Here is a 23,518-nt window from a genome sequence, read left to right on the forward strand (position 1 = left end):
ATTTTCTGCAAGTATCAATACTTTTACCTGAGTATTGATTTTAGTATTGATAGTTTTTCGTTCTTTACAGCAGCTCACGATGCAGGAACGATATGAGCCTTAGTAAAGAGTGAAATGTAAAGCAGCAGATTGTGCAGACAGTAGAGGGAAAATGTGAGCAGGAAAAAATGTGTGAATTACTGCCGTTCAGTTGTTTGCTGCTTGGTGTTCTGACCATAAAGAATAGTTTAAAACCAAACTTGACTGTCGGACTTCTTCAACTTTAACTCAGGAGCAACAAGAAGCTTTTAAACTTATAAGAATTAATGATTTGACATTTATCTTGGTGATTATTGATATCAGCTATAGGGATTTTCTTGTGATAACATTTTTGGGCACAACCCTCAGCCCTAATTAAAACTTTGCTAAATGTTTACTGTAACATTCAGTTTTAGTATCATATAAACTCTTATTCATATTCATTAATATTAAATACACTACGTTCCCTTGGATTTTAAATATCTCATATCTTATATTCTTTGTAAAATCTGTGTCTGAACACAGAATATGATCTGATATTTTGGAGAGTAAATAATCCAGGCTACCCAGAATTACCTGAACCCATTCATGGTCTGGTGACCTTCAGCCTTTCAGACACACTGGACCAGAGTCATTAAAATTCAGCTGTAACTAGGCTACACCACGTCACGGTGTGTTGGTCACCCTTTATTTGGATGGTCCTCTATAGATGCTCTACAGACACCTAAATCACTAACAAACCTTCTGGTGATGTACAGTTGATCAATAACAGGCTGGTTATGGTTAAGATTAGGAGTAGGTGTAGGTTTAGCCTTGAGGTTTAGGTTTAGGGTTAGGAATAGATTTAATAAAATCTTTTATACTGAACTTGAAGTTCAGTTTCATTTAATAGATATTTAGCTGAATGTTACTGAAAGACATGCTGACCATCTACAGTGGACCATCCAAATAAAGTGTTTCTGGTATGTTTTTGGGCCGATGTTCTGAAGGAAAAAGGCAACAGCACCACAGATCATGTAAACAGTAAACATGCGGTTAATCCTCAGTCCTGAATGACAGAATGTGTTATTGTGACGTTTCTGCTCTTAACATGATGTTAAATCTGGCTCATGGTTTTATTTTGTAAGACATAATAAAAGTCTTAATAAATAAATCTGTAGGCAAACCTACAGAAGGAGCTCCTATATTAAGTTCATGGAAAACACATTTGTGATAACAATGCAACTGATTAAGCTGCTTAACAGTTTATTATGATTATTAATGTTGATGTTTGTGTTTCTGTGTTTGATCCTCTCAGGCTGAACTCCACAGAAACAGCACTGCAGATAAACTCTCTGGTGGAGGAAACTGAAGACCTTCATCTGGATTCTTATCAACCAGTGAACGATGTCCTGAGCAGAGTCTTAAAAACACACAAAACCAGCATGAAGAACAAGTACGAGAGCTTATTTGAGGGAATCAGAACAGAAGAAAACAAAACCCTCCTGAACAGGATTTACACACAGCTCTACATCATAGAGGGAGAGAGTGAAGGAGTGAATGAGGAACATGAGGTTCTACAGATGGAGAAAACAACCAGGAAACACCTACAAGACATTCCAATCGACTGCTTAGACATCTTTAAACATCTACATGGTCCAAAAGGAGAAACAGATAAAGGGAATGTAAAAGTTGTGACAGCTACAAGTGTCAGACAGAAAGAGGATAAAAAACCAAAACAGCGAAAGATCAAAGCAGTTCTGACTAAAGGAATTGCTGGAATTGGAAAAACGGTCTCGGTGCAGAAATTCATTCTGGACTGGGCTGAAGGAAAAGCCAATCAGGATGTAGAGCTCATGTTTGTGCTTCCGTTCCGGGAGCTGAACCTGATTAAAGATGATCATCACAGTCTTCATGGACTTCTGTGTGGTTTCCATCCTGAGCTCAAAGATCTGAACCCAGAGGTTTACGATCAGATCAAAGCTGTGTTTATATTTGATGGTCTGGATGAAAGCAGAATTCCACTGGACTTTGAACAGTGTGAGAAAGTATCTGACATCACCATGACATCATCAGTGGGTGTGTTGATGACAAACCTCATCAAAGGAGAGCTGCTTCCCTCTGCTCTGATCTGGATCACCTCCAGACCAGCAGCAGCCAATCAGATCCCTCCTAAATACATCAACCGTGTGACAGAGATTCAGGGATTCAGTGACCCACAGAAGGAGGAGTACTTCAGGAAGAGGATCAGTGATGAAGACCAAGCCGAGAGAATCATCTCCCACATTAAGACAGTGAGGAGCCTCCACATCATGTGCCACATTCCAGTCTTCTGCTGGATTTCAGCCACTGTTCTTCAGAGAATCATGAAGCAGCCTCGTACAGAAATCCCTAAAACTCTGACTGAAATGTACTCGCACTTCCTGCTCACTCAGACCAGCATGAAGAACGAGAAGTATGAAGAGAAAAAGAGCAGAAAGCCAAAGAACCTGCTGGAGTCCAACAGAATCATGATTCTGAAACTGGCTGAACTGGCTTTCAAACAGCTGATGAAGGGCAATGTGATGTTCTCTGAAGAGGACCTGAAAGAGAACAGCATTGATGTCACTGACGCCTCAGTGTATTCTGGGATTTTCACTGAGATCTTTAGGGAGGAATGTGTGGTTTTTCAGAAGAAGATCTACAGCTTTGTTCATTTGAGCTTTCAGGAGTTCCTGGCTGCTGTCTTTGTGTTTCACTGCTATGAGAGCAAAATCATGGAGCCACTGCGGTGTCTTAAACCAAGTAATAGGCAAAGAACTAGAAACCCACTGGCTTTTTACTTTCAGGACAGAGGGTGGTCTAAAAACGCTCCACTCTATGATCTGCTGAAAGGAGCAGTGAATAAAGCCTTAGACAGTCAGAATGGACACCTGGATCTTTTCCTCCGTTTCCTGCTGGGAATCTCACTGGAGTCCAATCAGATACTCCTACAGGGTCTACTGACACACATACAGAGACCACCAGAGAGAATTAAAGAGCACATCAAGGACATAATAACAGATACAGAAAGACGACATCACATCTCAGCTGAGAGATCCATTAATCTGTTCTTCTGTCTGTCTGAAATGAATGACCAGACTCTCTTCAGACAGATTGAGGAGTATCTAAAATCAGAGAAACATTCAGGTGAAGATCTTTCTCCTGCACAGTGTTCAGCACTAGCCTACATGCTCCTGAACTCTGAGGAGGTTCTGGATGAGCTGGACCTGAAAAAATACAGGACATCAGAGGAGGGTTATAGGAGACTGATCCCAGCTGTGACTCTCTGCAGAAAAGCCCAGTAAGTGTTGCATCTGCATAAATATAATGTCTGTTACATTTAGATTAATATAACTGTTGATATTTGAATGTTGATGGTTTGTTATGATAACATGTCCACTAAAAGGTTAAAAATCTTTTTAGTTATTTGATGTTCAGGTTTTGGAGTCTTTCAGCAGGTACATTTATCTTCCACTTTACCAGAAACCTCCTTTGTAGCTTAACCTTGTTGGAGTCACTGGCAGACTGTAGCCCAGGGGTGCACAAGGCCCAGTCCTGGAGGGTCAGTGTCCAGCACAGTTTGGTGGTTTACCTGCTCAAACACTTCAGATTAAATTGTTTAGTAGGTGTGTTTGAGACCCTTTAGGACTCTTAACTGTTTCTTAAGGGTAATGTGACACTATTACATAACATTGCATGATTTCAAGGAAAAATGCTTTTCATAAAGTCAACAAATGATATCACATTGTGATTTTAAGCCAGTGCACCAGCGTGAGTGGCGTCAAGTTTAAGTTTATCTGTCATTTGCACAGCATGTCAGGACATTTATGTATTGAAATGCTTGTGGTGAGGCTCAGACACTCTCTCTCCACAGAAAGTAAATAAGTTTTATATATATATATATGTATATATGGACACAATATAGACAGACATAGAGATAATATACATTTAAAGTGACTTGAGTAACTCTGCTATAGTTCTTTAAGATGGCTTCATGTTAAGGTGTTGCTGTCCATAGCAGAGATGATGTAGTAATAATAATGCTGACAGAGTGACTGAGTGAAGGGGTAGTTGGGGACGGACCCACAGCTTCACAGCTTGTTCAGATGCCTGACAGCCTGTGGGTAGAACCTGTTCATTATCCGAGTTGTTCCAGCCTGGATGCTGCAGAATCTCCTGCCTAATGGCAGGATGGTGAACAGGCCGTGTGCTGTGTGGCTTCTGTCTGACCAGATCTCTCTGACCTTCCTGAGGCAGCAGGACTGGTAGACGTCCTGTAGGGCTGGTAGTTTGTTGCCTATGATTGCTTCTGCCGTCATCACCACCCCTTTAAGGGCCTTGGAGTCGCAGGCGGTGCAGCTGCTGTACCAGACAGTGATGCAGCCCGTGAGGAAGCTCTCTATGGTGCACCTGGAGAAGTTGGTGAGGATCTGAGGAGGCAGACCAAACTTCCTGAGCCTACGCAGGAAGAAGAGATGCTGACGGGCAGATCTCACAATAGTGTTGGTGTAGTCAATGAGGTGGACAGTGAGGTGGACAGTGAGGTGGACACCGAGGAACTTCACACTGCTGACTCTCCACTTCGGCTGCATTGATGAACAGGGGAGAGTGACCACCACTCCTGTAGTCCATGATCATCTCCTTTGTTCTGCTGATGTTGAGACAGAGGTTGTTGTCATGGCACCATTGAGACAGAGCACTGACCTCGTCTCTGTAGGCTGTTTCATCTCCATCAGTGATGAGGCCTGGGATGGTGGTGTCATCAGCAAACTGGAAGGTGATGTTAGATGTGTGTTTCGCTGCACAGTCATGTGTATACAGGGAGTACAGGAGGAGGCTGAGCGCACATCACTGGGGAGCCCCTGTGCTCAGAGTCAGTGTGGAGGAGAAGCTGTTCCCAGCTTTCCCCACCTGGGGTCTGCTCGTTAGGAAGTCCAGTATCCAGCTGCAGAGAGGAGAGTTCAAACCCAGGTCTGTGAGCTTAGGAATGAGTTTGGCAGGGATGATTGTGTTGAATGGCGGATCGGCGCGTTCGGCTCGTCTACTTTGGTCTCCAGCGACTGAACATTGGCGAGCTGAACACTCGGAAGCGGAGGGTGAAGCTGCTTCTCCTCGTCCTGCAGTGTCCCGGTGCGTCTGCCCCTCTTGCGCTTCCTCCTGCTCCGCCCGCGCGCGCGTGTTCGTGATGGTAAACAAGGAGGCAGAGGAGTCGCGATGGGGCAGAAAGAGAAGAAGGGAGGAGAGAGAAAAAAAAAAATCATAATAATGATAATTAAGTAAGTAAATAAATAAATAGAAAAAAAAATAAAAAAAATAAATAAATAAAAAAGAGAAAAAAAAAGTAAATAAACAGACAACTAAATAAAAATAAATAGATAAATAAGTAAGTAAATAAAAAATAAAAAAAAGGGAGGGGGGAAAAAAAACAATTATACAGATATACATACATATACATATTCACATATACATATACATATATACACCCAGACATAATTCTACTATTTGCTGCTACATACATACACATGTTTACATATCTATACATATGCCTCTATACATATACACCCACCCACCACACACAATTCTACTGTTTGCAGCAATGTGTATATGTGTGTATATGCGTTCACGTGTCATGTGTCATGGAATGTGCTCAGCAATGAGGGCAAGAAGCCGCAACCATGCCCCCGTGTTCCAGAGACAGATAGGGAAGGACCCGGGGGACCCAGACCATCCACAGCCCATTAGGAACTCAGGAGACCTGAGCGTGCACGGCCCAGAGGACGAAGAATGGAGGCCCCAGACAGAGCGCCCACAGACAAAGGGCAAGTGACCGGAGAGCCAGAGGCAATGAGCAGCCCACCCCCCCGGCAGGCCAACATCCCCAGCATGAGCTGAGCATGCGGCCCCCGAGGGCCCAGGCGCCCGAGACCGGCCGACCCCCGGCAGGACCCCCCCCCCCCCTCCCCATGCCAGAGAGGCCCAAACCACCCTCAGGACACAACCGCCAAGGGAGCAGGGCAGGGACCACGCCAAGATGTCCAGCCATGCACCCAGGGACCCACAGGACACCCATACCCCGGGGGGGGGGCGGAGTCGGCAAGCAGCAGGGAGCGGTGGGGAGGGGTAACTCCTGCCCACCACCATGTACCACAGATGTCCAGGCTCAGCAAGTCATAGACCCAGGCCCAGCTGTCCACACACACATGTTCACATGCACCCACACACACCCACACCCACACTCGCACACACCAGTCACCCACTCATGCATACACACGGAACATACATGGACTCACAGTATCGGCGGGCAGACACCAGCACGGGTCAGCGGTAACCCAGGGAGCCAGCCGAATGACCGGCCGGTCCCCCCACCAGGCAGGGTGCACCAAACCGGGGTGTGAGAGGAATTTAAATAGTAATAATAGTAATTTAACGTGTTTGACTCCTGAATCACAAACACAACTTGGTTTGATCTCATTTCTAAGAAAGAGGGGACACCTGACTTCAACCAGCGGGTGACAGGTTGGTGCTGTTCTGCTTATGCGGGTTGTGGGACTGGTTGTTTGGGCTCAGCAGGCAGCTTCTTGCTGAGCTTCTGCAAGCGCAAGGCTGGGCAGTCAAACACAGTACGGAGCTTCACATCACCGCCAAGACACACGTCCTCAGCTGGAGACAGCAGGACAGTTAGCTGGTTCAGAAGGGACACCGGTTTCACTCACACCGCCTCACTCAGGCAGATTACTCCAAGGCTCTGGGTTCTGCGGTCAGTCCTGCTACACTTTCCCCGAGTTTTTACGGCTGGAGTTTGGACATGAAAACCTTCTGCTGGCCAAAACAAAACAGTGAGGTTTCTAGATCCTCAAGAAGGTGTTGAGCAGATTTACATTTAACTCAAAACAAGCAAAACAAACACTTAAACACACAGAAACTTCATGAAACTCCAAAAATGAAAGTCAAACTATTCGACTGTGTATAAGCGGGGGTTTTTGCCCCGCCTAGTAGGGGATACGTTTCCAGTACCTTACCTAGGATAATCGAGAAAGTGACAGGATCTGTGTCCCCACCCCCAATAATTTTAGTCTCGTTACCTGCCTTAGCAAGTATGTTTGTGTCTACCCTGCTGCCTTAGAAAATTAACGTTAGTGCATAAGATGTGGTGAGGTGGGCTTCAGGAAATATCAATACCACGGTAGCACCCTGAAGTGTAAAACACAACCTGAACGTGCACCAATGCGTTGTGTTAGACCAGCCCTCCCCAGATCTAGCAAGGAAGGAGAGACGCCCCCACCCCTAGGTAAGTACTTATTCAGAACAGGCGATTGTTAAAGATGAAACAATGGTGAATTTATTATCAATTATTTTCAATTAATTTTCCTTTTCAGTTCAAGTATCATTTGTTGAGTTCAGGAAAATAATAAAAGGACGTTTCAATGAGGTAATACAAAAAAAAATAAACAATAAGTCTATATACCCCTTTTTTCTATTGAAAACACACAACAGTGTTATACTGAATCAACACCAAAAACTATTCTCTTTCAACGAATGTAATAACTCAGTCTCTTACACGATAAGAAAACACTCCTTCTCTTGAACCCAGGAATGTATAATGCCCAGTTACCAATCTGTATTACTGGGACAGAGGCTAGAAGATGTCTGTGATGCAGGGCACCTCACTTTAATAGAGCTGATCAGAAGATGGCAGAGGAGCAGCTGAGCTCAGTCTCACACTCTCTCACCCGCGCGCACGGGAAATGGCGCAGGTAGTGACTCTCCCCTATCAGTCTCTCACAGCCACTGGCGGCAGAATTCAACTCACAACAGTCCTCCTCCTGCTCGACGCGCAGCTCAGCTCCACTACACAGTCCGTCAGTGTGGAAACAGTACACGCTAAGCTGCTCACTCCAGTTTCTCCCCTCCTCTGTCCAGACACACGGCTCTGCACGTCACAGAAAAGACGGGGTTCTTCCGTAATAGCAGTCTAGTTGCTCACCCCAGCTGATGACAGGTCCACAAACTTTCAGAAGACACTTTCAGTTGTGTTCAGAGTCCGAGTTTTTTGGATTTTAGGAGGAAAAGATGGAGCTTATTCGAGCTCAAAATGTCCGAGCCCCCTGTTTTTCTGCTCTTTTCCCTCACTCCCCCAGCTCCGCCTACACAAGGCCCTCATTGGCCAAGGACTCTACTGGCCAAAATCACACAATATTAGGAAAGTTTCAAGATAAAAGTTCCTGTATATTTCCATCCTCTACATGTGGGCTGGTTCTTTTCTTTGTTACAGTAGAGTTAACTTTTCAACAACTTCCCTCTGTTCTAGACTTGACTGACTTAAACCCAGTGAGTCTCTGTAGGACTGGGTCCAAGCTTCGCCTCCTGGGTGGAGATTGGGTACAGAGCTAACGCATCACATTCCTGGCTATCAAACGTGCTGATTAGTGGAATCAGACTCGAGATATTTCTACTCATATCTTACCAGAGGGAGTTTAGTGTCATTGAATTTTCAGTATTTGAGTTAAATCAGCCTGAATCAGAATAATATGATAAACGAATGCAGTTTCAAAGCTGTACTAGTCTGCTAAATACTCGCGACTAAGGCAGTCCTGCTTCATACAGTAGTGATAAACTATTAATAAGATTTCTATCCAGGGAACGTAATTCAAGGCTCTATATGACTGACATTCAGACATTTCTAACACTGATTAAATACAGAGTTACTATGGGCCAAATACACCAATCAGGCATAACAATGACCACCAAAATTGGAGAAATGGCCCTGCGGGGTCTGCAGTGGTGGGCTCCATTTTCAGCAGTGCTCCTCACTGAGCTTCACTTGGAGAAACTGGTGAAGTTTCATTCATTCAGCGTTCAGAGTGAAAGCAGCTGAAAACTGCATTGTGTACCAGTTTGAGCCTTTAACTCAGTAAAATCACGCCAGCTCTCGCATCTTATCGCGTTAATTAGTCAGCGCTGCTGTGGGTCTCAGATCACGGACAGACGTTATCCTCAGTAGAACCTTCTAAATGACCCTTGATGGTCTGTTTACCTGCTGAAGTGCTGAAGACTGGCGGTGTGGACGGTGACCCTCGAGGTCTTCACCATAAAGCAAAACTAAAGCGGACTGGGGCTGTTTTGTTTTCACAATGCACAAATTAATCGAACCACAAAACGACTGTTTAGAGGGGTCCAGGAGGTGGTCCAAGGAGGTGGTCCAGCAGCACTGCTGTGTCTGATCCACTCGCACCAGCACAACACACACTAACGCACCACCACGTCAGTGTTACTGCAGTGCTGAGAATGATCCACCACCCAAATAATAGTTGCTCTGTGAGGGGTCCTGACCACTGAAGAACAGGGTAACAGAGTATCAGAGAAACAGATGGACTACAGTCTGTAACTGTAGAACTACAGAGTGCAGCTATACGGTCAGTGGAGCTGATAAAGTGGACAGTGAGTGTAGAGACGAGGAGGTGGTCAGAATGTTCTGACCGGTGTATTTAACATTTTTCAAAATCATAACGTAGAGAAAAAGAAGAAGATAGACTTCCCTTAATAAAGGCTGTGTGGAACTTTGACTAGACATTATTACCCTTTGATGTTTTTGTGAGGTCACACACACGAACAAATAAATTAACAGGAAAGCTTCAGTGATGAGAATGATTGGTTTTTCACTGCCCTGTGTTGTGGTAGATAAGGCAGAGAGAGGAGGTCTGGGAAAGCACACAGCTGTGTCCTTTGAGAGGTTATTTAATGTCTTCTGTCCAGAGGGAACTAGAGGTAAACCCCTTTTAGTAAAAAACATCTTCATTAAACTTTACTCACCAATTCACGTCACTGAGCGAGAAATGAAAGGTGTCCAGTGTGATGGGTCAGTCCTTAGTGATTTTCTGAGTGTCTACACTGTAAAAAATGAGAAGTCTGCTTAACTTAAAACTGATTTCATGGCTTTTCTCGAATTCACTCAACTTGATGAGCTCAGACTTCTGAGGTGAGGCTAAAATACTCTCAGCTACTGGTTCAGCTGGCCGTCATTAAGGGCAGTGTGAGCACCAGAGCTGAAAGGGACAGAGAGCTCGCCGCTTTGCCTCCTCATTACCGCCCCCAGCTGGCAGCTCAGCCACCTGGATCATACGTGGCGGCCTTGCTGCGTAAAAGGGGCAGTGCCCAGGCGGCGGAGCTCAGGACTCGCTCCTCCCTCTGGTGCCTCCTCCTCTCGCTCTCACTCCCGTGATTCACCTCCGTCGGCTCTCTCGGCCGTCATCGTCGGGGCCAGGGGGGGCGGGCGCGTCTCACACAGACTCTTTACTGACAGGCCTGTTGATGATGCTCAACTGGGCCCTGCATTTCATGCTACAACAGGCTGACAGTCCTGGGACCTGGGCTAGAGCTCTGTTTGTGGTCTTCAGCTCAGCTTTTAATACCGTAGTGTAGAATGACTTCTAGTGGTGATCATGGATTTCCTGAATAACAGGAGATTGCAGGTGCAGCTAGGAAAAACATATCGGACAAGCAGACCTTCAGGACTGGAATAGAATAGAAGGAATAGAAGTTAGTGTGCTCTCCCCCTTCTTCTCAGTCTCACTCTTCTCTACAACAGCACGGTGCTGAAGCAATCCAGCAGGACCTCCCTCACCCTGTACATCTCCTCTTTCAGCCACATCCCTCTGGTAGAAGATTCAGGGCCATCAGAGCCTGTACAGCTAAACATGCTAACAGCTTTTTCCCCACAGCTGTGGTGCTCACTAACTGTTGTGGACACCTTTTTTCTTCGTTACATATTCCTTGTATGTGGAACAGACTTGGCAATACAAAGTGATTCTGGTTGTGATAAACAGGGAGATGATGAATGTGTTTCTGACAGAGACGTAATGATGATCCTGGTCTGTTTAGTCAGTTTTTACCTTCCCACTCTTAATGATGGACATCAGTGATGTTACGTGGTGAATCACACATGCATAGTGGAACTATATCTGGACCTCAGTGGGAGATCAATGATTGGCAGTGTGAAAGTGTGATAGGAAAACAGGGCACTTTGTCATAACCATGTTCAGTAATCATACATTTTATTTAAGAAACTATTCATTTGGACAAAAAACTCAGTTGTAATTAGTAAACTATTAATTGTACTGTCTTTATTATTCTTTGCAGATTAGCTTCCTGTAATCTTGGCGGTGAAGCTTGTGAAATTCTCAGCTCTGTTCTGCAATCAAACTCCTCTCTGAAACAGCTGGACCTCAGTAGCAATGACCTCCAGGACTCCGGAGTGAAGCTGCTCTCAGTGGGATTGAAGAGTTCACACTGTAAACTGGAAATACTGAGGTAACAAAATAATTAAACACATTAATTACAGTTTAGTGCATTATTTTGTGAAGTTAATCACCATTTGCTGGTGCTTTTTGCTGCTTGAGTTACACACACACACACACACACACACACACACACACACAGTAATATCATTCTTACTGGGGAAACATCTCTCCACATTTCCTCGCGCTCCACATCAACCATCTCTTCTCCACGTCTCCTTTCAAATATTAGAGGGTTGAATTTGAGAAAATCTGATGGAGATTTGATGAAGAATTATGTGAACTTTAAAATCTGATCTTTTCAAATCAGGTTTGATCCACTTTCATATTCAGTTCCTGATGGTCACGTATCCAATACATGGCCTTTTGGAATCTGTGTGCATGCAGATCCTTTCAGGTCAGAGGAATTTCACACCAATGACAAGATATCAGTCACTTACAAACATGAGTGTAAACTTTCAGTGAAGGAATCCTGAGAAAACATCAGACCAGACCATTAAAGCTTGTGATGGGAACACAGCCTCGTCTGAATTTGGGGAGGCAGCACTGACTCGTTTGACTTACACAGAAGACGTTTTTTACACTGGGACATTTGTGTTTACTTTAATACTGCTAGAATAGTGGGAGCCCCCCAGTATCAGCACCGATTGTCCAGCTGATAAGATGGACAATGAGCGTAGAAATGAGGAGCTGGTCAGGATGTTATGACCAGTGTATATTGTGTAACTTATATAGAACCTTTTTGAAAGTGGTTCTATGTAGCTCCAAAAATCAGTTATATATTTACACGCTGGATTTGTATCAATAGAAGAACGATTTTGGTGCTATATAGAACCATGTACAGCATGTTCTCCATCAATCTGAAGAACAGTTTCATCACACAAAAAAACTATTGAGGTATAAAATGGCTCTGCATAGAACCCATGGTTCTAAACAGAACCATTACCTTCACTAAAGAACCCTTGAAGAACCGTCTTTTTAACTGTGCAGGTTTGCAGTGGCTACTAGTAGATCTGTAGTAACTCTGAAAGAAAAGTGTGATGTTTTACAGCAGTCCTGTTGTTTTACTGGCAGAACCAGAACGTTCTGTGGTGTCCAGTCATTTGTGGTGTTCTTGCAGAACGTCCAGTGTCCTTGTTAGGGAAACAAGCTTGTTATCAGCATGGACAGCTGGTATGTTTACAGTCAGACCAGACCAAAATCAGAAGTGTCTCAATGTTTGTGTGGTGAGCTCAAAACAAGTAAAACAAGAACGACTTTGTTTCTATATTAATGTTTTTATTAAACAAAAGCAATTAAGAAGATTAAGACAATTTTAAGACCATTCAAACAACAGCAGGCCGATATGAATAGATACAGAACAGAGGCTCAGTTTTTCTCCTCATCTCCAGTTGATGAACCCATAGACTGTAACCCAGAAACACACTCATCACTTAAATGACCGTCTTCTCTCTGCACTGATGTCCGTCTCCTATAATCTAATGTCTCTTTACACTCCTCAAGCTGCCTTTTACTGTTATAAACACACGTCTGTAATAATCTACAACAGAAAATCAGGTAAGTAATGTCCTGTTTACAGACGGTACTGAGTGACCATACAGTCAGGAGGCAAAACCCCTTTAACTGATCCGGTCACAAGGTTTTAATGTTGGTCAGCTGGTGTAATTAATGGACATTTTGCATTGTTTGTTGTTCCATTCCTGCCTCAGGCTATAAGGCCTGAAAACGGTAGTACAGTGGGGTGTATGAGAAACCACACAAGGTGGCGCTCAGTTCAATGTGTATTTACAATTATTTACAACTATTTACAAACAAACAATGCATCTCTCCAGGGGTGAGCCAGGCCAAAATAACAAACCCCACCCACTCTAACTCCACCCACAACTCTAACTAACCCAAGCAAACCAAAATCAAAGAGACAGGCAACTAACCGGACTCCCTAACTTAAACGATAAACAGGAGGAAAAGAGATACACAAGGAAAACGGCGCCTACCTCCTTCTGTCACGGTCACAATGAACAGAGACACTATATACACACACAGTCTGTCACACGCTAAAGCTGAGCCAAACACACAGCAGCCGCGCAGCCCACAGCCAACACAACAGCCATGGAGCACACAGCCAACACAACAGCCACGCAGCGCACAGCCAACACAACAGCCACGCAGCACACAGCCAACACAACAGCCAACAAAACGGCCACGTAGCACACAGGCAACACAACAGCTATGCAGCACACAGCCAACACAACAGCCCCGCAGCACACAGCCAACACAACAGCCACACAGCGCACAGCCAACACAACAGCCACGCAGCACACCACCAACACAACAGCCAACACAACGGCCACGTAGCACACAGCCAACACAACAGCTATACAGCACACAGCCAACACAACAGCCACACAGCACACAGCCAACACAACAGCCAGGCAGCACACAGCCAACACAACAGCCACGCCGCACACAGCCAACACAACAGCCACGCAGCACACAGCCAACAAAACGGCCACGTAGCACACAGGCAACACAACAGCTATGCAGCACACAGCCAACACAACAGCCACACAGCACAAAGCCAACACAACAGCCACGCAGCACACAGCCAGCACAACAGCCACGCAGCACACAGCCAACACAACAGCCACACAGCACACAGAAAACACAACAGCCACGCAGCGCACAGCCAACACAACAGCCACACAGCACACCACCAACACAACAGCCAACACAACGGCCACGTAGCACACAGCCAACACAACAGCTATACAGCACACAGCCAACACAACAGCCACACAGCACACAGCCAACACAACAGCCAGGCAGCACACAGCCAACACAACAGCCAGGCAGCACACAGCCAACACAACAGCCAGGCAGCACACAGCCAACACAACAGCCACGCAGAGCACAGCAAACACAACAGCCACGCAGCACACAGCCATCACAACAGCCACGCAGCACACAGCCAGCACAACAGCCACGCAGCACACAGCCAACACAACAGCCAGGCAGCACACAGCCAACACAACAGCCACGCCGCACACAGCCAACACAACAGCCACGCAGCACACAGCCAACAAAACGGCCACGTAGCACACAGGCAACACAACAGCTATGCAGCACACAGCCAACACAACAGCCACACAGCACAAAGCCAACACAACAGCCACGCAGCACACAGCCAGCACAACAGCCACGCAGCACACAGCCAACACAACAGCCACACAGCACACAGAAAACACAACAGCCACGCAGCGCACAGCCAACACAACAGCCACACAGCACACCACCAACACAACAGCCAACACAACGGCCACGTAGCACACAGCCAACACAACAGCTATACAGCACACAGCCAACACAACAGCCACACAGCACACAGCCAACACAACAGCCAGGCAGCACACAGCCAACACAACAGCCAGGCAGCACACAGCCAACACAACAGCCACGCAGAGCACAGCAAACACAACAGCCACGCAGCACACAGCCAGCACAACAGCCACGCAGCACACAGCCAGCACAACAGCCACGCAGCACACAGCCAACACAACAGCCACGCAGCACACAGCCAACACAACAGCCACGCAGCACACAGCCAACACAACAGCCACGCAGCACACAGCCAACACAACAGCCACGCAGCGCAAAGCCAACACAACAGCCACGCAGCACACCACCAACACAACAGCCAACACAACGGCCACGTAGCACACAGCCAACACAACAGCTATACAGCACACAGCCAACACAACAGCCACACAGCACACAGCCAGCACAACAGCCACGCAGCACACAGCCAGCACAACAGCCACGCAGCACACAGCCAACACAACAGCCACGCAGCACACAGCCAACACAACAGCCACGCACCACACAGCCAACACAACAGCCAACACAACAGCTATACAGCACACAGCCAACACAACAGCCACACAGCACACAGCCAACACAACAGCCACACAGCACACAGCCAGCACAACAGCCACGCAGCACAAAGCCAGCACAACAGCCACGCAGCACACAGCCAACACAACAGCCATGCAGCACACAGCCACGCAGCACACAGCCAACACAACAGCCACACAGCGCACAGCCAACACAACAGCCACGCAGCGCACAGCCAACACAACAGCCACGCAGCGCACAGCCAACACAACAGCCAACACAACGGCCACGTAGCACACAGCCAACACAACAGCTATACAGCACACAGCCAACACAACAGCCACACAGCACACAGCCAGCACAACAGCCATGCAGCACACAGCCAGCACAACAGCCATGCAGCACACAGCCAACACAACAGCCACGCAGCACACAGCCACGCAGCGCACAGCCAACACAACAGCCACGCAGCGCACAGCCAACACAACAGCCACGCAGCGCACAGCAAACACAACAGCCACGCAGCGCACAGCCAACACAACAGCCACGCAGCGCACAGCGCACAGCCAACACAACAGCCAACACAACAGCCAACACAACGGCCACGTAGCACACAGCCAACACAACAGCTATACAGCACACAGCCAACACAACAGCCACACAGCACACAGCCAGCACAACAGCCACGCAGCACACAGCCAGCACAACAGCCACGCAGCACACAGCCAACACAACAGCCACGCAGCACACAGCCACGCAGCGCACAGCCAACACAACAGCCACGCAGCGCACAGCCAACACAACAGCCACGCAGCGCACAGCCAACACAACAGCCACGCAGCGCACAGCCAACACAACAGCCACGCATCGCACAGCCAACACAACAGCCACGCATCGCACAGCCAACACAACAGCCAACACAACGGCCACATAGCACACAGCCAACACAACAGCTATACAGCACACAGCCAACACAACAGCCACGCAGCACACAGCCAGCACAACAGCCACGCAGCACACAGCCAACACAACAGCCACGCAGCGCACAGCCAACACAACAGCCACGCAGCGCACAGCCAACACAACAACCACGCAGCGCACAGCCAACACAACAGCCACGCAGCGCACAGCCAACACAACAGCCACGCAGCGCACAGCCAACACAACAGCCCGAAACAAACGTCTGTCTGTCTCTCTCTCTCTCTTTCTCTCTCTCTCTCTTTCTCTTTCTGTCGTATCTGGATTTTTGTTTTTCCTTTCTATTAGCTTCCTGGAGGGGCTTCTCTGGCAACCTTCAGGATCAGGGACAGCTCCACAACTACACACAGAACAAGACACATTTTGAGGGAAGCAGACATTAACAGATTTAGCTCTTTTTAAGTGGGAGATTACTGAGGTACAGAAACTGGTTTAATGGTGTTTTAGACCCCCATGGAGCCCACTGTAATTTTGTATTCTATGTTTGATATCTGATTATATATTTCACAGAATTATCTGCTTGCTGTGTTTGTACTGCAGCTGATTTCTGCTGTATGTAAATTGTTCCTCTTTTTCCCTTCATTTCTGCAGATTGTCTGGTTGTATGGTGACAGATGAGGCTTGTTCTTCTCTGGCTTCAGCTCTGATATCAAACCCCTCCCACCTGAGAGAACTGGATCTGAGCTATAATCACCCAGGAGAGTCTGGAGTGAAGCTGCTCTCTGATCTACTGGAGGATCCACACTGTTCACTGGAGAAACTACAGTGAGTTCCTGACTTACTGCCTCTGTTCACAGACTGACTGTTATTATACACATTATATATTTTACTGACTCTAAATATACATATTGTACACATTACTGAATGTATTTATACATATTATACACATAATCGACTGTAATGTTTTACTGTAAATCTGTTTGTCTGTGGTGAGGTGGTGAATTACAATATGATTATTATTAGTACTAGTAGTCATAATATTGTTGTTTTGTTCTTAACAGATCATTTTATTGCCTAAAAATAAAAATAATGACCGTTTAATTGACAGTAGGAATAAACACAGTACTCACATTATTAATAATTGACAAAAACTAGTGTTCTCTAAAGAAATGTTCCTTTAGATTATGGTATTGTTGCCAAGCAACCATGAACCACTGAATGAAGAGAACGTCCAGTCACCCATTGCTGTTTATTGCGGTCACTCCATGAACTTTCTAACGTTTTTTGTTGAATAGTAATGAACATATGATAATTCTGCAGTGTATCTGCAGAAACTTTAACTTTATAAGTACTTTTGTTCCCCAAATTACCAGTTAGTGAGTCTTATTTAGCACCAATCCTCTTCTCACACTGGGGCTGAATCTCAAACGGCTCCCTGCTCCCTACGTAGTGCACTACACAGGAGTTTAAACACTGGATCCTGAACTCCAGCAGTGCGTAATATAGCTAAGCAACAGTCATTCAGGATTCAGTCACATCTACACCCGACACACAGTCACTGTTTGGCTGCAGAAGCTAGAATTTCAAAACCTCCCTAGAACACTATTTAGGGAGTACGGAGCCGTTTGGGATTCAGCCTCAGTTTAACACGACTTCTGACTGAAACACGGACATTTGAAGAGTGTAAGTCATTCTTTAGTCTTTTATACTGCAGTTTTACAGTAAATCACACTTGAAGTGCTTTAATTCAAGCCTGTGATGTTAATGATGGAGCTGTTTAGCAGGCTTGCTATCTTTTAGCCCGTTAGTTCTAGATAAGAAAATAAGCCGTCAGCTCTTCAGTTTAAACAGAACCGGGTTCTTACTTCGTCAGAGCACTCGGTGCTCCATGCGAGCAGCATTACAGTCAGAGATTAATCCATTAGGAGCACAAGAATCGTTGGTGCCGTGGTGCAGTGATACAGAGCTCAGCTGCTGTGAGGGGCTTATGGGTGGGAGTATATCGAGTGTTTTACAGCGGCGTAGAACACGGCTCGGCCAATCAGAGTCTAGGACCGGAACTGTCCGTTTACTTTGTGTTTATTATTTTATTTTTTATTTGTTGTGTAATAAAAATGTGCTGAGGTGAAATAATGTTCTTCTTTATTGGACACAGAGTTTATTAACACTGTAACCATGAACACATTCTTATACAGTAAAGACTCATTTAGGCTGTTTACTGGAGTTCAGTGTTTCTGACCTGGTTATATTTACACACACAGCTGGAAGATTTGGTAAAACTATAATATCATCAGACTTCAAGAAGTGTTGATGATAAATGATCCACCACAATCTTTATTTTTCATGACATCTGATCAGCTGGAAAAGACAAAATAGAGCCACATTTAATAAACAATGATTTGAATTCAGTGTTTCACTCACTGAGCTGCACTTAATGTTCTTCAGGGTGGATCATGGAGGGAAGATCAGGATGAAACCAGGACTGAAGAAATGTAAGATACACACACACACACACACACACACACACACACAGTTACACACGCGCACACACAGTTACACACACACACACACACACACACACACACACACACACACACTCAGACACACACACACACACACACACACACACACACACACAGAAACACTGACACACACACCTCACAGACACACACACACACACCTCACAGACACACACACACACAGACACACTGCGCCGACTGGACCTCACGTGATGCTCGCTGTCATGGTAACGGTCACTCTCAGCGCTGCTCCGCGCATGCGCGTCATTCTGCATCGGATCACTTGTAGTGGGCACGTAATGAAGATTTCCGTCAGACTGCTGAGCGGAGCGAGATAAACACCTCAGTCTGAATCTGTAATCCGACTGTTTTCAGTCAGACGGGGAAAAATCTCTGCATGTAAACGGCCACTGACGTGGTGGTCAAGTGAGTCAAGTCAAGTCAAGAGGCTTCATGTGCAAACAAAAAGGCGTCCTGTGGGCGGCGGCCTGTGACCACTGATGAAGGACGAGAGAACGACCAACACAATCCGTACAGCAGCAGATGAGCTGTCGTCTCTGACTTTACAGAGACACAGTGTTTAAACACTCCAGCAGCACTGCTGTGTCTGATCCACTCGCACCAGCACAACGGCGGCGCGAGCCCATCCACCTGCTTGGCCACCCCCGGCGGGCGCGAGCCCATCCCCCTGCTCGGCCTCCCCTCGGCGGGCGCGAGCCCACCCCCTTCTGCTCGGTCTCCCCCCCGCTCGGTCTCCTCCCCGGCGAGCTCAGAGGACCCACGAACGTAGCAGCGGCTTCTCAGCGTCTCCCGGGAAAAACAGTGTGACGTCATTTTCCCGCCATGCCATCAAAATGCTTTTCCCTTTCACAGCTGGCGGTTTAGACGACTCGGCCAATAAAAAGCGTCCATTACACTCGTGACTTCTAAAGAGCCTCCGATTCACAAATCAAACACCCACAGAAACCTGGTGCGATGATGAAGATCGCTGGAGGCTGCCTGCAGCTGACGTCACTTACAAAGCTTTTTCTGCTGTTCCACAAGTGGCCGCTGGGGGCGTTCACCCTTTCTGCAGTTCCTAGAGTGGCCGCTGGGGGCGTTCACCCTTTCTGCAGTTCCTAGAGTGGCCGCTGGGGGCGTTCACCCTTTCTGCAGTTCCTCACTGACACACACAGACACAAACATAAAATACACACACACACTCCTTCTCTCTCTCTCTCTGTTAAATATCTGTGTGTGTTTTTCTGTAAAGCTGCTTTGAGAAGAACTAGCTGTAAAAACCGCAAAACAAATACATGTTGTTTTGTGTGTGTATTTGTGTGTGTGTGTGTGTAACTGTGTGTGTGTGTGTGTGTGTGTGTGTGTGTACAGATGCTGTTGGTCTCACTCTGGATCCAAACACAGTGTACAGGCGTCTCTCTCTGTCTGAGGGGAACAGAAAGGTGGAGTGGGTGGATGAAGATCAGCCGTATCCAGATCATCCAGACAGATTTGATCGCTGTTTTCAGGTTCTGAGTGTGGAGAGTCTGACCGGACGCTGTTACTGGGAGGTTCAGTGGAGCGGAGCTGGAGCTGGTATATCAGTGTCATACAGAGGAATCAGGAGGAAAGGAGGCCGTGACTGTGAGTTTGGACTGAATAATCAGTCCTGGAGTCTGATCTGCTATAAGAACAGTTACACTGTCTGCCACAATAAACGGAGAACTGCTCTACCTGCCCCCCCCTCCCCCTCCAACAGAGTGGGAGTGTATCTGGACTGGGGGTCCGGCGCTCTGTCCTTCTACACCATCTCCCCTGACACACACACACTGACCCACCTACACACATTCACCACCACATTCACTGAGCCGCTCTACACTGGATTCAGTATTTATCCTGATTCCTCAGTGAGTCTGTGTGAGACAGAATAACAGAGAGAGAGAGACAGAGAGAGAGAAATGAGCCTGAACTCTGATCCATCTTGTGCTCATAGACCTGCTTCTGGTGTGGAACAAATGAAGACTAAAGGAGAACCGATCCTGCGGTGGGTTCCAATCACATCCTGCCTAATAAGTGAAGACGCCGTCGTTAATATGAGATAAATATGAGCTAAAATAACTCAGAATGAAAGAGGGCGTCGCACGGATGTCTAAAAACCTCTACACTCACATCCTGACCGCAGTCTGACGTCAAAGCTGTCTTCTCAGCGTCTCTATAACTGACCTGTGTCCACTGGGTTTCTACAGGACACACCTGTATTACTGCTCTGCAGTCCGCTCGCTCCCTCTGCTGGACACACAGCGCTACTGCACAGAGCCGGTCTTTCCCTCTGGAGGGAAACACACACTAAACACAGAAGCTCCCAACCGGTCCCTCAACACACACTCACAGCACTGCTACTCACTTCTAGCTCAGCATCATCACAACAACACAATCTCAACATTTCCCCACAGCTTTCACTCCCAGAGCAACAGAACCGGATCAGCTCGGTACTGAAAGCCCATCATCGGATAGAAACTGTATTCCGAACGGCCTGAATCGGATTAGTCTATTCCGACTGAGGTGTTTACATGGACGTCTTCTATTCCGATTGAGCTGTTAGTGGGATTATTAAGGGATTATTAGGCTGCAGGTTAACGTGGCTCCTGCGTAGCGACGTCTACACGCTGTTTCCGGTGCTGTAGCTCTGTGGTGTGACGCTCTGTGTCTTTAATGAAGTCCAGCTTTGTGTAATGTATTGTTGTTAGGCAGGACTGTGAAGTCCTATAGGCTGTGACTGAATACAACTTCAGCACAATTGAAGTTTGATTTAGTTTTGATTTTCTTTTGTTCCACATCTGAACTGAGACACAGCGGTGTGTGACCTCATGTCTGATATCTGAGGCTGCGGCTCCCTGATCCAGCACAAGTCCAGCTCTGAGGTTTGTAGGGTCAGTATTCCTGCCTAGTATGGGAGGGAATAAAACTCCCGTCCAGTTTTCTCTCGTCCCAGCAGTTTCTAACATCAGTACATTCAGCACAAAATGTCTTCACCATTTTAATTGTAGCATTTCACTTAAAAATCCTTATTTTCTAAAACAATTACACAAATAAAAAATGGGATTGATGGCGATTAACTATACACTGAAAACAATAACACACTGGATTTCCTCAGTTCAGTTATGGACATTGGTTGCTCACATGTTGTTTGGTTTGGCAGCAACTTCCACAATTGTGTTAAATCAAAATAAACGATTTATGTTCATTCAACTCTTGTTCTTTGTGTTGATTTAACAATTCTCAGTTCAAATCAAGACAAGCTATTTGTGTTGAATCAGCACAAGTCCTTCAGATTCAGATTCAGATTCCTTTATTGATCCCAGGGGGAAATTGCAGTTGTTACAGTTGCATCCATTTATGTAAAAATAAACACTTTACTAATAATTTAAAACAATATATAGAATTTATAGTATGTATAATTTTAAACAATATATAGAATTTACAGTATGTATAATTTAAAACAATATATAGAATTTACAGTATGTATGTGCACCAGATTTAAGTACTCTACACACACAATTGTTGTTATTGCACATATGAACAGTTTTTTGAATCACACACTGAGGGAGGAGATATGGAGTTTGATGGCCACAGGTAAGAATGACTTCCTGTGGCGCTCTGTGGTGCATTTTGGTATGATGAGTCTTGAGCTGAATGAGCTCTGGTGTCTCATCACCGTATCGTAGAGTGGGTGGGAGCCATTGTCCATAATGGCCCGCAGCTTAGACAGCGTCCTCCTCTCCGACACGGCCGTCAGCGAGTTCAGCTCCACACCTACAACATCACCGGCCTTGCGGATCAATTTGTTGAGTCTGTTGGCATCTGCCACCCTCAGCCTGCTTCCCCAGCATGCAACAGCATAGAGGATAGCACTCGCCACCACAGACTCATAGAAGATCTTGAGCATAGTCCGGCAGATGTTGAAGGACCTCAGGCGCCTCAGAAAATAGAGACGGTTTTGGCCCTTCCTGTAGAGGGCATCAGTGTTCTTAGCCCAGTCCAGTTTATTGTCAATATACACACCCAGATATTTGTAATCCTCCACAGTGTCCACACTGACCCCGCTGATGGACACAGGGGTCACCGGTGCCTTGTCCCTCCTCAGGTCCACCACCAGTTCCTTTGTCTTTGTCACATTGAGCTGCAGGTGGTTCCGCTCGCACCATGCGACAAAGTCCTTCACCGTTGACCTGTACTCATCCTCTTCACCCTTGCTGATACATCCAACTATTGCAGAGTCATCAGAAAATTTCTGAAGGTGGCAAGTCTCTGTGCAGTAGCTGAAGTCCATGGTGTAGAGGGTGAAGAGGAAGGGAGAGAGGACAGTACCTTGTGGAACTCCAGTGTTGCTGACCATTCTGTCCGACACACAGTGCTGCAGGCGTACATACTGTGGTCTGCCGGTCAGGTAGTCAACAATCCAGGACACAAGGGGGGCATCTACCTGCATCACTGTGAGCTTATCGCCCAGAAGAGCGGGCCAGACGGTGTTAAATGCGCTGGAGAAGTCAAAAAACATGACCCTCACAGAGCTGGCTGGCTTATCCAGGTGAGCATAAACTCTGTTGAGCAGGTAGATGATGGCGTCTTCAACTCCCAGGCGGGGCTGATAGGCAAACTGGAGGGGATCTAGAAAAGGCTGGACTATGGGTCGGAGCTGATCCAAGACGAGCCTCTCCATGGTCTTCATGACATGAGACGTCAGTGCCACTGGCCTGTAGTCCTTGGCGTCACTGGGTCGTGGCGTCTTTGGGACAGGAACAATGCAAGATGTCTTCCACATCATTGGGACCCTCTGGAGACTCAGGCTCAAGTTGAAGACACGTTGAAGTACTCCACAAAGTTGGGTAGCACAGGCTT

At 46.5% G+C, this 23,518-nt stretch overlaps 2 protein-coding genes across 9 annotated transcripts in view; both read left to right on the top strand.

The window, feature by feature from the left end:
* Positions 1 to 21,868, top strand: part of LOC108414856 (NLR family CARD domain-containing protein 3-like) — a 146,022-nt gene extending 124,154 nt beyond the window's left edge. For 5 of the 8 annotated variants that reach the window (XM_037532139.1, XM_037532148.1, XM_037532127.1 and 2 more), the window contains 5 exons: positions 1,316 to 3,319; positions 11,155 to 11,325; positions 16,773 to 16,946; positions 18,567 to 18,613; positions 20,012 to 21,868. In XM_037532139.1, coding sequence (XP_037388036.1) covers positions 1,316 to 3,319; positions 11,155 to 11,325; positions 16,773 to 16,946; positions 18,567 to 18,613; positions 20,012 to 20,550 — 2,935 coding nt within the window. In that variant the 3' untranslated portion in view covers positions 20,551 to 21,868. The remainder of the gene's footprint in view (positions 1 to 1,315; positions 3,320 to 11,154; positions 11,326 to 16,772; positions 16,947 to 18,566; positions 18,614 to 20,011) is intronic. The other 3 variants (XM_037532133.1, XM_037532123.1, XR_005129274.1) reach the window with 2 other exon arrangements.
* The window catches only part of LOC108416826 (NACHT, LRR and PYD domains-containing protein 12-like), a 578,836-nt gene that overhangs the window by 374,013 nt on the left and 181,305 nt on the right, over positions 1 to 23,518 (top strand).

The sequence above is a fragment of the Pygocentrus nattereri genome, chromosome 2 (assembly GCF_015220715.1).
Source record: "Pygocentrus nattereri isolate fPygNat1 chromosome 2, fPygNat1.pri, whole genome shotgun sequence".
Classification (NCBI taxonomy): Eukaryota; Metazoa; Chordata; class Actinopteri; order Characiformes; family Serrasalmidae; genus Pygocentrus; species Pygocentrus nattereri.